The 14,135-nt window shown below is 37.2% G+C and overlaps 1 protein-coding gene across 2 annotated transcripts in view; it reads left to right on the top strand.

Moving 5' to 3' along the window:
- CHCHD3 (coiled-coil-helix-coiled-coil-helix domain containing 3) overlaps nt 1-14,135 on the top strand; it is a 294,025-nt gene that overhangs the window by 51,649 nt on the left and 228,241 nt on the right. For both annotated transcript variants that reach the window (XM_032761772.2, XM_032761774.2), the window contains exon 3: nt 8,183-8,264. In XM_032761772.2, coding sequence (XP_032617663.1) covers nt 8,183-8,264 — 82 coding nt within the window. The remainder of the gene's footprint in view (nt 1-8,182; nt 8,265-14,135) is intronic.

The raw sequence follows: 14,135 nt of genomic DNA, 5'->3' as shown, positions 1-14,135 counted from the left end.
ATTTTCCTGGAGGCTTTGTGAGATCTTGCAACTATTATTCAGAATATTAAGACATGAAATACTAGATATATCTGATTCTCAATACTGGTTTTAGGAATTGTCTACTTAAGATGTCTAAACTGTGGAATATGAATTACAAGCTTATCTCTTGCTATACGGCTATAGTCCAGTATTGATGTTTTTTTTTTCCACATGGAATGGAACATGGAGCTAGTTTCTAAGGGTGCTTATTGTGAAGCAAACAATAAAATGAACATTATTTGCATAATATGCCATTCAGATTAGGAACTTACAAAGGTATATAAATCCTGATGGAGTGATAATGCTACAAAATAAGCCATTAACTTGATGCTGTTAATGTTCAGGTTGCCAAACTCTTCCTAACACTGCCTAACACTGCACATTCAAAATCAATATTTATGATTATGAATGTGCAGTGAGGAACTTTCATTCTACCATCTTCATTAACTTTAATGCGTAAGTAGCCACAGTTACCCCTGCCGGGTAGTAGACAGATGGCATTTGTTTTGAAGGCACTCTTAAGATACATTCTCCTTACAAGATGGTGAAGGTAACTGTCAGCTGAATATACCTATATTCTCTGTGTGTGTGGTTTAAATCAGGTTTATTTGTCTGCCAACTAAATGGTGCCACAAATGGATAATGGCAAACTGTTACATGTTTATTTCTAACTCTTGAGATTTATCCTAGTCATCTTTTGGCTCTTCTTCCAATCAAACCCTGTAGGTTTTAGAAGACAAGGAGCGGGACAAGATTTATCCTGTAATCTATGCTGTGAGTCATTTAGATCTAATATACTTTGTGTTGTATTTCATTGATCGCATGGATGCTTTGATTATTATTTTCTTAAACAATAATTGCTCATTTTAATGAATTTATTGAAATTATAAGATTAATGAGTATTTCTATGGAGCTGAAAATTTAATTTGGCTATATCTTATGGTATAACTTTTTGCTCAACTATCTCAATCCTGGGAGAATCAGAGTCTTTATCTGAAATCTGCTGTTTATATTATGCAGGTACATATATTTATTTTGTTCTCTTGGAAGATCTTCATGGTTTCTCTTTAGTGTGTTTAAACTAGCACATGAAAATAATAGACTTTACAAAATTGGCCATGACCTATATCAGCAAATGGTGAAACCAGAAAGAAAAATACATTAAAGGAAAAATCCCAAAGGAACTGATATTTCTCTAAGAAGCAAGGTATAATTTTTATTAAGCAACTTAAAGAGATTGTTTAAGAAATACTGTAATTGGGGAGGGAATTATAGTGTAAGGATTATGCAAAAAAAGTGAAGTAAAGGGGAATTACAAGTGGGAAAAGTTACAAAGGAAATTAATATGTTCCTTGAGGTTCAGGGAATCTATGTATATTTCAAATCATGGTTGCATTTTCAGTCTTCTGTTTTTCATAGTTGATAAGTTTATCAAGTCCTTCCATCTTTTGGAGTCATTTCTACTCACCAAGGATCTATCTAAAATGCATAATTACGTCTCCCCGTACCGTCCCCTCCCTACATATCTTTAGTTTAATCAGTTTCGGTAAACACAGGAATTTGAGCATCACCTGTCACATAGAAGACAGGTGAGGTGTATTGAACTTATGTTACACTTTCTTTGAGGAATAAGAATTTCCTCACATATCCTAAGAATACTCAGGATCAAGTATAAATTTAGGAATCTTGGACTTTCTTATTTGATCCTGAACTCAAATTTATAGCCCAGAAATGTTGGTGGCTAAGCGGTCAAAAGATTCCTAGGCAAGCTGTAAAGAAGACCCTTGGACTAGCCAAAGCATTTGTTTAGAATATTGTCTGGTAAAAACAAACAAAAATTTGTTAGGAATCCAGAGCTGCTTTCAACCATCCAAGTATTTATTATTTTCAATAATGGTTTCAAGTAAATGGTTTAGAGCCACACTTGCTAGAACTAAGCAATTGCAATGCTTGGCTTTTTCTGACATGTTTTATGGTCAGTGTTTATAACTAATTGACAAAATGCCAGTGTTTGTGTTCATTAAGATACATTCACCATTGAGAAAGAAATTAAAATGGTTTCTGAGAAGAATTTTAAAAAGTACAGGCTATACAAGTATGGAAAGAAAACATTCTTTTGTCTTAACACATTTCTAAAAGGAGAGTATGTGTGTATGTAAAAGCCATGGAACCATACTTACTGAACTTGAAATAGTTTTGCAAATTTCCATGGCAAATGGGATTTATATGGCTTGAACTTTTTTTTGTTTTTACTCCTTTTCTCATTTCACAAACTTTGCCAGTTCCCAAAGATTTGCTTGGAAACTCACTGTGCTAATAGGCAAAGTTGGCCTTTCTTGTGCTTCTCTTAAACTAGCCCATCCTGAAACACTGACCTTTTAGTTTAATAACAGTTTTATTTGAGAAAATGTTCAAATCCTGGGAGCTGAAAAGAGTGTTTTCAGAAAGGCCATTTTAAATAGTGGTCTCCAAATGCTGTATCTTTTTCCCTCATGCACTTTGGGTCAGACCTATCAGAAGAAATACAGTATTGCTTTATGTATTCTATTGATTTAAAAACAAATACCATGAAGCTTAGATGTGCTCAGAACCCATTACCACACTGGTTTATTTTCCTGGCTGTGCTTTGATTTGCTATTTTAGATTTTAAACTCTTTATGCTAGGTCATGTTTTTATCTTCTGTTATTTTAACTTCTCGTTTGTAGCTAAGGTAGTTACTTTTTCAGTTGTGACCTTGGACTTGATGACCCAAAAGTTGTGATTTTTTTTTTTTCCTTTTCTGGAAGTAGGTAGGGCGTTAGAAAGACAGCTGTGCTTTGGTTCCTTTATGGACCAAAAGTGATGTCAACCAGCTGGTCACTTGGACATGTCTTTTTCAGTGGCCACGGGAGTGTTCCTGTCCCTTTCATTGCTGTTGTTATCCTCTTCCCACGTTTTTCTCTCCCCTCATGGCCTACCTGGATGATGCCACCTGTAATCTCTATCTCTTTCTCACCTTACCCCACAGCAGGTGGCAGAGCTGATGATAGTAGGGAGAAGGGGATAGAGAAGGAAACAGCAAGCCTCCAATCTGCATTTTCTTCACCCCAAACCACTTCCTCTCCACATTCTTACCCGCATGGCTTCATGCCTATCCACCCAGCTGGTCACCGTTTGATCACACTGGAATAAACAGCTCACTGCTGATTTGAGCTTTTCTTTTGGTAGGAAGACACCCCTATGTCATAGGCATAAAGTGCACTATGAAGATATGACATTGTGCCAAGTGAAATAAGCCAGACACAGAAAGACAGATACTGTATGTTCTTACCTATATGTGGAATCTAAAAAAGTTGAGCTCTAAGAAGCAGAGTAGAAGAGTGATTACCAGGGGATGTGGGATGGGAAAGTAGGGAGATGTTGATCAACGAGTACAAGCTTTCAGTTACAAGATGGGTGACTTTAGTTAATAATATTTTTTACTTGAAATTTCATAAGAGAACAAATTTTAAGTGTCCCCAATATTCCCCACCCCGATGGTAACTGTGTGGTGCTCGATATATTTGTGGTAATCATTACATGATTCATATCAAATCATCACATAGTTCACCTGGAATATATATGATTTTATTTGTCACTTATACCTTAATAAAGCTGGAAAAGCCAAACTGCTTAATCTGTTTTCCGTTGCTTATAACAGAATACGTAAAACTGGGTAATTTATAAGGAAAAGAAATTCGTTACTTAATGTTATGGAGGCTTTGAAGTCCAAGGTTGAAGGGCTGCATATGGTGTGGGTCTTCTTACTGGTGGGGACTCCTATAGAATCCCTAGGTCGTGCAGGGCATCACATGGTGAGGGGCTCAGTATGCTAGTCCAGCTCTCTCTTCTTTTTCTTTTCTTTTCTTTTCTTTTTTTTTTTTTTTTTGAGATGGAGTCTTACTCTTGTCGCCCGGGCTGGAGAGCAGTGGTGTGATCTTGGCTCACTGCAACCTCTGCCTCCCGAGTTCAAGTGGTTCTCCTGCCTCAGCCTCCTGAGTAGCTGGGATTACAGGTGTGCACCACCATGTCTGGCTAATTTTTGTATTAGAGACAGGGTTTCACCATGTTGGTCAGGCTGGTCTCAAACTCCTGACCTCGTGATCTGCCCACCTCAGCCTCTCAAGGTGTTGGGATTATAGGCGTGAGCCACCGCACCTGGCCTTCTTTTTCTTTGTAAGGTACTAGTCCCACTATCATGATAAACCATTAATCCATGCATGGATTAACCCATTCACGAACCCTCATGTCCCAGTCTCACCTCTTAAGGGCCCCACCTCTCAATACTGCCACAGTGGGGATTAAGTTTCAACGTGAGTTTTGAAGGGGAGAAACATTCAAGCCATAAGCACAAACAGACAAAAAACCCAAGACAACAACAAGAAAGATGTGATACAATTTTATCAGTTTACTTAGAACACTGACCCCAGTGCATCATAGTTACTCTCTGAGGTTTTACAGAAGCCTAGTTTTAATTGAATTAAATTAAATTGAATTTTGACTGAGAATCCGATTGAATTTTGCCTGAGAAATATCTTGCTGTTGTAACTTGAAGTAGTCTAGGAGAGGCAGCATGATTTTACATATACCATTTGACTGTGAGTTGATACTAACTGGTATGATCAATCATACTAATTATGTTAAATATTTGTTTCAGTTTTTGCTACGAATGGAGCTACTGGTTGTATCCAACTTGAAAAATTTTAGCATCGGGTTGTTTTACTTGTTTATGAGAAGTAGATGAAAGTATGAAAATCATTACCTTGTGGAGTCCATAGTCTAGAATTTCATAGCTAACAGATGTACCCATATGTCATATTTTTAGGTGGGGAAACTAACATTCAGTTAGATTAACTGATTTATCCAAAATTTGGCTAGTTGAAAAGCAGACTATTTGGACTTTTTTGTGGAGCTCTTACTGCCTGAAATTTCTCTGCTTTTATTTGGATTGTTTAAAAATCTTTCATACTTTCATAAAGAGCTCTAATACTTGCCTGAGTGCAAACAGAATTCTGTTCTAGGAGTTTTTTAGGTTTTGTTTGACCCCTTCAAAGTAGAGGCTTGTATTTTTCTCATGCTATAGACTATGAAGTAAGAGAGAGGCAAAACAGGAGTATAGTATACAGTTAGAAGGGTCCCTAAACACCCATTTGAGAAAAGGTTGTTCTCTTGCTGCCCAGAGAGGTTAATAACTTTCCCAAAGTTCCCCTAGATTATTGATGGGCATGGTGGGATTAGACCTTAAATAGTTTTTCCTCTATTCCCTGATTCCCTGTACAGCATTCTTTTTATTCTTTTCTTTTCTCTTCTCCTTCCTTCCTTCCTTCCTTCCTTCCTTCCTTCCTTCCTTCCTTCCTTCCTTCCTTCTCTTCATTTCTCTCTTTCTCCCTCTCTCTCTTTCTCTTTCTTTCTCTTTTACAACTTATTAAGGTACATTTAGCATATCATAACATTCATCCATTCAGAGTGTACAGTTCAGTGGTTTATAGTATATTTATAGAGTTGTGCAACCATCACACAATCTAGTTTTGGAATATTTTCAGTTGGGCATGGTGGCTCATGCCTGTAATCCCAGCACTTTGGGTGGTCGAGGCGGACAGATCATCTGAGGTCAGGAGTTTGAGACCAGCCTGGCCAACATGGTGAAACCCCATCTCTACCAAAAATACAAAAATTAGCCGGGTGTGGTGGCGCATGCCTGTAATCCCAGCTACTTGGGAGGCTGAGGCAGGAGAATCACTTGAACCCAGGAGGCGGAGATTGCAGTGAGCCAAGATCACGGCACTGCACTCCAGCCTGGGCAACAGAGCAAGACTCAGTCTCAAAAAGAAAAAAAGAATATTTTCAATATCTTAAAAAGAAATTCCATACCCATTAGCTGTCATTCTCTATTTTCTGCTTTCTCCTACTGCAGGGAACTACTAATCTACTTTCTGTGTCTATGGACTTTTCTATTCTGGACATTTCATACGAATGGATATAGTAGGTGACCTTTCGTGTCTGACTTCTTTCACTTAGCATAATGTTTTCAAGATTCATCATGTTGTAGCATGTATCAGTAGTTCATTACTTTTTATGGCTGAATAATATTATATCGAATGGATATAGCACATTTTGTTTGTCCATTCATCAGTTGCTAGGCACTTAGGTTGTGTTTAGTTTTTTGATATTGTGAATAATGTCACTATAAATACTCATGTATGAGTTTTTGTATAGACATGTTTTCAAATTTTCTTGAGTATGTATAGTACCTACAATTATTATTGCTGGGTTATATGGTAACTCTTTAGCATTTTGAGAAACTGCCAAACTGTTTTCCACAGTGGCTGAGCCATTTTGCATTCCCACAAGCAATGTGTGAGGGTTCCAATTTCTTTACATCTTCACCAACACTTGTTATTGTTTGTCTTTTTTATTACGGTAGGTTTGAAATGGCATATCATTATGATTTTGATTTGCATTTTCCTAATGACTAATGCTGTTGAACAACTTTTTGTGTACTTATTGGCTATTTGTATATCTTCTTTGGAGAAATGCCTATTTATAGCCTTTGCCCATTTTAATTGAGTTGTCTTTTTATTATTTGTCTGTAAGAGTTCTTTATATTTTGTATATCCTATATACGTACATACTCTGGATACGAGTCCCTTGTCAGCTAATGACTTGCAGATATTTTCTGCCATTCTGAGGGCTTTTTACCTTTTTGATGGTGTCACTGGATGCTGCTGTTGCACTCTGATAGTCCACAGCTAAGAGAAATCATCCTTCTGATCTTTCACGTATCTTCTTTGTTATTGCCTCATGCCAATGAAATATTTAAAAGGGCTTTTACGTATCCGATTGTAAAAAATATTTTTGCATATGCTGTGGGACTAAGCATTTATAATGTCGAGGTTATCAAAAGAGACACTGCTGTCTAGTTTTCCATCTAATAGGCTCAACTCTTTGAAATAAAACTTAGGTCCTGGCCAGGTGCGGTGGCTTACGCCTGTAATCCCAGCACTTTGGGAGGCCAAGGCAGGCGGATCATGAGGTCAGGAGATCGAGACCATCCTGGCTAACATGATGAAACCCCATCTCTACTAAAAGTACAAAAAATTAGCCAGACGTGGCAGCACATGTCTGTAATCCCAGCTACTCGGGAGGCTGAGGCAGGAGAATCGCTTGAACCCGGGAGGCGGAGGTCGCAGTGAGCTAAGATTGTGCCACTGCACTACAGCCTGGGCAACAGAGCGAGACTCTGTCTCAACAAACAAACAAACAAAAAAAAACCAAAAAAGACCTTAGGTCCTGTGGATATTCCTAGATCCTCCTAAGTGCTTCTGGTGCTTTCTTGTTCGTAATTTTGGGTAGTAGGTCTGTAGTGAAGAGGAGTTAGTCTTTGTTTATTTCTTGTGGAAGGCTCTTAAAGAAGTGTGTGAAATGTGTCCATTTTATTTACCATCATAGCTGTAAGAAACTTTACAAAACATACCATACACAGTCTTCTAATTAGAAAGACCAGATGTTTCAAATCCAGTCACCAGGTATTTAGAAAGCTCCAGCTGTGTTCTCAGCACTCTTCTCTGTCTCTCCAGTTGCTGGCACTTGAATTTGAATGACATGTATTCCAAAAAATAGGGTTTCAAAATTTTCATAAATGACAAATGGCTTTTTTCATAAATAATGGAAAAATGAATGTAACTACAAATGATTTGCTCTTTGTAATACATTATTTTGTTAGGTGTTTAATTATTGAAATGAGAAGATTTTTTTTTTTGTCATTTTCCTCTCCAAAGTTCCTTTCTTACAGCGTCTCCTCTCCTTACACACCATTGTCAGACTTTAATGTTAGGACATCATCTTAAAGAACTGGTCCTTACTGACTCAGTCCCCACTGTACAGTAAGCAGTTCCTTGAGTTTGTTATAAATTTTGGCAGGAGTGGAAATCTAGGTCACTAGGGAACTCTTGATTAAATTACTCCTGAAGTGCACTAATTGGCCTTTTCCACAGTGCTCGAGAAGTTCCATGGAGACACTGGCCACTTGGCAGAACTTTGCCCGTTCAAATCTAGTCTCAGCCGGGCTTTCCTGAGTATTTTCTTGCTTTTATTTTTAAGAAGTCACCTATTTTATCTCCTTCTGCTCTTTATCGATTCTAGTTTCTGATGAAGAATTGAAAAGAAGAGTAGCTGAGGAGCTGGCATTGGAGCAAGCCAAGAAAGAATCTGAAGATCAGAAACGGTGAGTTTTGTGGTATCAGAGAGAGGTTTTGGTGGTTTTGTCATATTTACCAATATTTTTAGAGAAGAATGATTGTGATAAGTCTCATTATTTGTGTATGACTGAACTTCAGAATGTGCTGAACACATGAACTTGGCCATTTTCGGTTTTAGATTGTGCCTCTTAGAGCCTTGGGTTACCTGCTTCCCAAAGCTGACTGTGAATTACCATTATATCTCTTGTATTGGTTGCTTGAATATTGAGCCCTTTTTTCTCCATATGTGAGAAGGAGTTCTTGAGGATTCTCCAGGAATTTCCCAGTCGATCAGCAAATGTATTCATGATTGAAAATTATATTGCCTGCTACAGGCACTAAAGTAAATATTTTGGCTCATGATGAATATCATGTGTGATACGTAGTGCCTGGATTAACAAGTAGCACTAATTATTATTCTGTTCACATAAAAAAATTAGGATGTTACAGACATAAGTAAGGTTGGAAATAAAAATCCGTTTTCCATCCTCTGAAGTTAACCACTTTTTAACATTTTATTGCTTGAGATTTTTTCTCTGCACACACTTCCATCTGATTGTTGCCATTATTAATACTACTAATAACAACAGCTAAAAGAATGTTCATAGAAGTGTTTTTGTAACAGTAGAAAATTGGAAGCAATCCAAACCGACCATCCTGGAGGACTGGCTGAATTAATTACGGTACATGCCTGCAATGGAACACTAGACCGTCAGTTATAGCCCTGTGTACTGATTCAAAAAGATGTTGACGAGCTAGCCACTGAAAAAAACACCATGAAAGGATTTTAGAAAAGCATTTTTTTAAATACTACTTTTTGAAGTTTTAGAGTAGGTACTTATTCATAAAAAGATGGGAAAACATTTTAATCTAAGATAAAGTGCTTCCCATCTGTACTATTTCTGGGTTTGCACATAGCTTAGAGAATTATGATTACATGATCATGTGAATGTCTTTTTACTGTGAGCATCAAACGCATGCTTGCCACTGAGCAGGTGCTTAGTTTGTATTTGTTTTGTTTTGAACTGCCCAACTATTTTGCTTGAGAGATCTGGAGGTAAGGAATCTTTGAGTTGGATTGTAGTCCTCACTGGCCATAGGACCTTCACCATATAATTTAACCTCTTTGAGCCTTAAGTATTTCATCTTTAAAATGAGGGTTGTAAAAAATTATTTTTTAATATTTCTTTTGACAAACTGCTAACTCCCAATTTGCACAAAATATATAGAACAGAATATGAATTTTAGATTAAGATTGCCATTTTCTCAGGAAATAGAGAAGGCTTATGACTTACAATTTAAAAAATCAAGATGTAATTATTACTGCCAGAAAGGTCTCCGTATATTTCAACAGTTTCCCATGCAGTGCTTTATAATTATTTAATTGAGTTAGGTTAATAGACTATATAATTAGATAGTGAAGTTTAAATATTCCAAAAAAATTCAGAATCAATTTTTAAAAAAAGAGAATCAATATGTTATGGTAGATTTCTTGTCTTTGAAATTTTGTTAATTTTAATTGAGTTTTATTTTAATGGGGGTTTTTTGGTTAGATTCTCATATTTACTTTGCTTATTATATTTCACATAGGAATTTTTTTTTTTTTTTGGTCTTCCCATCTCTCCATATGGTACAGGCTTTTTGTTAAAATAACTCACTGTGGGTTTTTTTTTTCTTCTTCTTCTTCATTATTCAGCTTCCATTTGCTCTGCCTTGGATCATGAAAGGGAAAGGGCAGATGAGATGAATAAAAGGTGCCAGTGAAAGCCAATTTCATATCTCAGGTGGAATGGGGTTGGCAGCCTAGCTGTAACCTGGACAAATGACTATTGATAAAGAATTTATTTTCTGTCACCTTTAAGGAGAGCAGAGGGTGGTACAGCCTTTATATTATTTTTTCTTTTTTAAAAAAACTTTTGTTTGAAGCCTCCTTCATGAAAACTTCCAGCTGTCAAATCTTGGCAAAAAATGTGCGTTCATCTATATGATAGTTCTTAGGAGAATCAATAGCTATTTTTTTCTTTCTTTTTTTCTACCAGAGAAGAAACTTCAGAAACAGCATTAAAAAAGTTTTGTGTGCAGTCTTTTAGCAGCAACTTTTTGGAGTCACAGAGCATGTATACGTTGCTGTATGTGTTGCCTGAATTGAATCGAGATTTGTAGGCAGTTTTAGAAAATAGCTTCTCTTACCTTTGTACTGTTACTCATATGATATGTGCCCTGCACGCCAAGTTTTCTCTTTTCCTTCCAAATGCACACAAACCTGTTGACCAGTTCTCAAGCATTTCATATCTGGACATACGCATCTACGTACATTTTGAAGAAACTTGTTCAACAAGGACTTTGGAATTAATTTTGATTGTGATATTTTTCTTTATAGAATATCTATTATCATTGTAACCCTTTTTAAATGAAAATTTTTTTTGTTTGCTTTTTGTATTTTTTTGAGATGGAGTCTCGCTCTGTCACCCAGGCTGGAGTACAGTGGTGTGATCTCAGCTCACTGCAACCTCCGCCTCTGGGGTTCAAGCAATTCTCCTGCCTGAGCCTCCTGAGTAGCTGGGATTACAGGTGCCCGCCACCACGCCTGGCTAATTTTTTTGTATTTTTAGTAGAGATGGGGTTTCACCATATTGGCCAGGCTGGTCTTGAACTTCTGACCTTGTGATCCACCTGCCTTAGCCTCCCAAAGTGCTGGGATTACAGGCATGAGCCACCGGCATTTAAATGGAAATTTTAAAGCTCCATCAAAAAATAGAGTATAGCGAATCCCCATACACCATGACACAGTTTTAACAATTCTTGTTTCATCCACACATTTAGTCACTCTACACATGTGGTGAGTGGTGAGGAAAAGTAATACAATTTTAAACAGGTTGGTGAATTTTATGGCAGGGAAATACTCCAAAATGTCTTCTATCAGCATAGTTGAAATAAGTACTTTGCTTCAGTTAGATTTATTTAGTTGGAAGACTGAAATTTAACTCCGATTAGCTTAGAAAGCAAGGAAATTTTTAGGAGTGTAAAGGATATATAGCTCAAAAGAAACAAATGGAAGACTTAGAGAACCATTAGTAAGGGGAGAACTGGATATTTCTAAAGCTGTGTGTGGTGAGGAAATAGTTCCCCAGCAGGAAATCATGATGAGCATTCCATAAGGAGGAGGGGGAACGGATGCTGGGTAGCTGAATTTCTTTGCATGCCACTGATTTTAAGATTTTAGTGTATTTGGCGTACCCTGTGAAAAATATTGCTGCAAGTTTTAACACAATACTTTATCTCTTAGGATTTTCTTATTGAAACAATTGATTAACACTAATTTTGAATTTTTGAAAACATATGTATATTCATAAGAAGGAAAAAGTAAGCAAAATCAATTGATTAAGGCAGTGGTTCTCAGCTGGGAGAGCATTTGGTCCCCAGGGGGCATTTGACAATGTTTGGAGATGTTTTTGGTTGTTACAACTTGTCAAGTGTTAATTGGCATCTAGTGGATGGAGGCCAGGGATGCTGTTTAACATTCTGTAATGCACGTGACACTCCTCACCTCCTGCTGCCCACCGGCCCCCCTCTTAACCATTCTCCGCCCACCAAAAAAGAATTATTTGGCTCAAAATGTCAGTTGTACCAATAGTGAGAAACCCAGGGCTAAGGTAGTCTTCAAACCAGTTCACATTGGATTTAATTGTTCTGGATCACTTGTGGACTCAGGGTTTGATGTCTTTGTTTTTCCACACAATATCATATTTTATGCTGTCAAAACCTCGGTGACACAACATTCCTTAAAAGATTGCCCCACTCTTGTTCCTGGAATTTTTCCAAGCTGCTGACATCAGTTCTGCAAATTTTGATGCTTCTGTGCAAGCTATGACAACAGCAGCAGGACTGCCACCTGGCAGATAGCAATTTTCAGATGCTTTTAGGTTTGTGAAAATGTGGAAAAATATGCATCCTAGAATTGATAAAATACGGTCCATATACACTCCAGACCATAAAATTTGTCAACTTGGAATGACTTCTTGAATGTCTTGCTTTACCTTCTACTTAATGCAGAAGTCCTTTTTAGGCATCTGTGACTGGTAGGGCCACATACATTTAGATTCCATTCAAAATCATTGAAACTGACGATATTTCATTAGGTCATCTATAATTTACCCCAACCCCTTTAAATCTCCATGCAGACCTGCCATACTTAAAAGTTGCCTTAGAGGAGGTTTCTTACTAAGGCCACAGCGACAATACAGTTGCTAATTATAAGCATGATGACTATATGTATTTTCATTTTTACACAACATTTACATGTGGACTCCCAATTCATTTTATCATAGATTTATCCTGTTTTATGGGGATCTTAAGTGATTTGCTTCCACAAATCATGCCCCCCACAAATCGCTGATAGATTAGTCCACACACTACAATTTTTGGGTCTAATTTGAAATCATGGTTTTCTTATCAAAACATCTAGTAGACAGAATAGTTGCTCAGCGTACCAAGAATCCAGAGTAAATGCCTCTGTCAGCAGTCTGTTTTTGCTGTAATACCCAATGGTGTGTTTGGATTATAGCTGACCATATTGTGTTGTAACTGTAGGCCAATATAGCAAGGACGTAATATGCTACAGTTTGAGTATAGATTTTAAAATGTGGTTTACTTCTCCCCTGTGCCCTACCTCCAAAAGTCAGTCTTTGACAGCCAGAAAAATGTGACTACTACTGACCTCTGACCTTTGGCATTTGAATTTCACCTCTTTACCTATAAAAGCAAGTGAAGTGTTTCAGTTATAACAACATTTTTTTTTTCAAGAAACCAAGAAGAAAGGGAATAGCTCCTTGATGTTGGAACTAACTGTATATCAACCAAGATTACTTGCTCGCTATTTTTCAATGGACATTAGTTGAGATTTTTCCCTCACTTTTAGTTATTTGGAAAGTTACATTAGATTTGTAAGACTTAAAATAATCAATTTGGTTTAATGAGTGGTTTAATAAATTAGTCATAAATTTTATCAGCCATCTGGGTTAGAGTATAGTGTAGTCCATTTATTTTTCCATTGATAGCATTGTTGATATCATCAAATAAGGGCTTAAAACTTATTTGTACCGTTTCGTTTCTCATAGTAATGGTGAAATTTATAGGGATGGTACCATCTGTTTAAGTTCATTATATATGATCATTTATCTTGATTTTTATTATTACATATGTTCTGCCTTTGAAAAAGGCAGAAAGAAAAAGGCAAAAGAAAAAGCAGAAGAAAGGAGGAGGAAAGAGTCCTGAAACAAACAGGATTTTGTGTGTAGCATTATGCTTAAAATACATGATACAAAAAATCATGTGGCTGGGCATGGTGGCTCATGCCTGTAATCCCAGCACTTTGGGAGGCTGAGGTGGGCAGATCGCCTGAGGTCAGGAGTTTGGGACCAGCCTGACCAACATGGTGAAAACCCGTCTCTACTAAAAATTCAAAATTAGCCGGGTGTAGTGGCACAAGCCTATAATCCCAGCTACCCGGGAGGCTGATGCAGGAGAATCGCTTGAACCCAGGAGGCAGATGTTGCGGTGAGCCGAGATCGCGCCACTGCACTCCAGTCTGGGCAATAAGAGCGAAACTCCGTTTCAAAAAAAAAAAAAAGAGAAATCATGCACCTAGCATGGTGCTTTTCACATAGTAAAGTCTCACAAGTATTTGTTCAGTCGAATGAATCACTGGGTTTGGAAAATCATGATAACCTTTTTTCTAGAAGGTGCAGTTCTATATTATATATGTGGGCATATATCTATTCTACATTATATTAAAATAAAAACTTAAATTATGTCTTTGAAATTGGCTACTGACCAGAGACTATAGATACTTGTCTTAT

Source organism: Hylobates moloch, unplaced genomic scaffold, assembly GCF_009828535.3.
Source record: "Hylobates moloch isolate HMO894 unplaced genomic scaffold, HMol_V3 SCAFFOLD_1, whole genome shotgun sequence".
NCBI classification, from domain to species: Eukaryota; Metazoa; Chordata; class Mammalia; order Primates; family Hylobatidae; genus Hylobates; species Hylobates moloch.
This window is presented reverse-complemented; position numbering and strand designations above follow the sequence as displayed.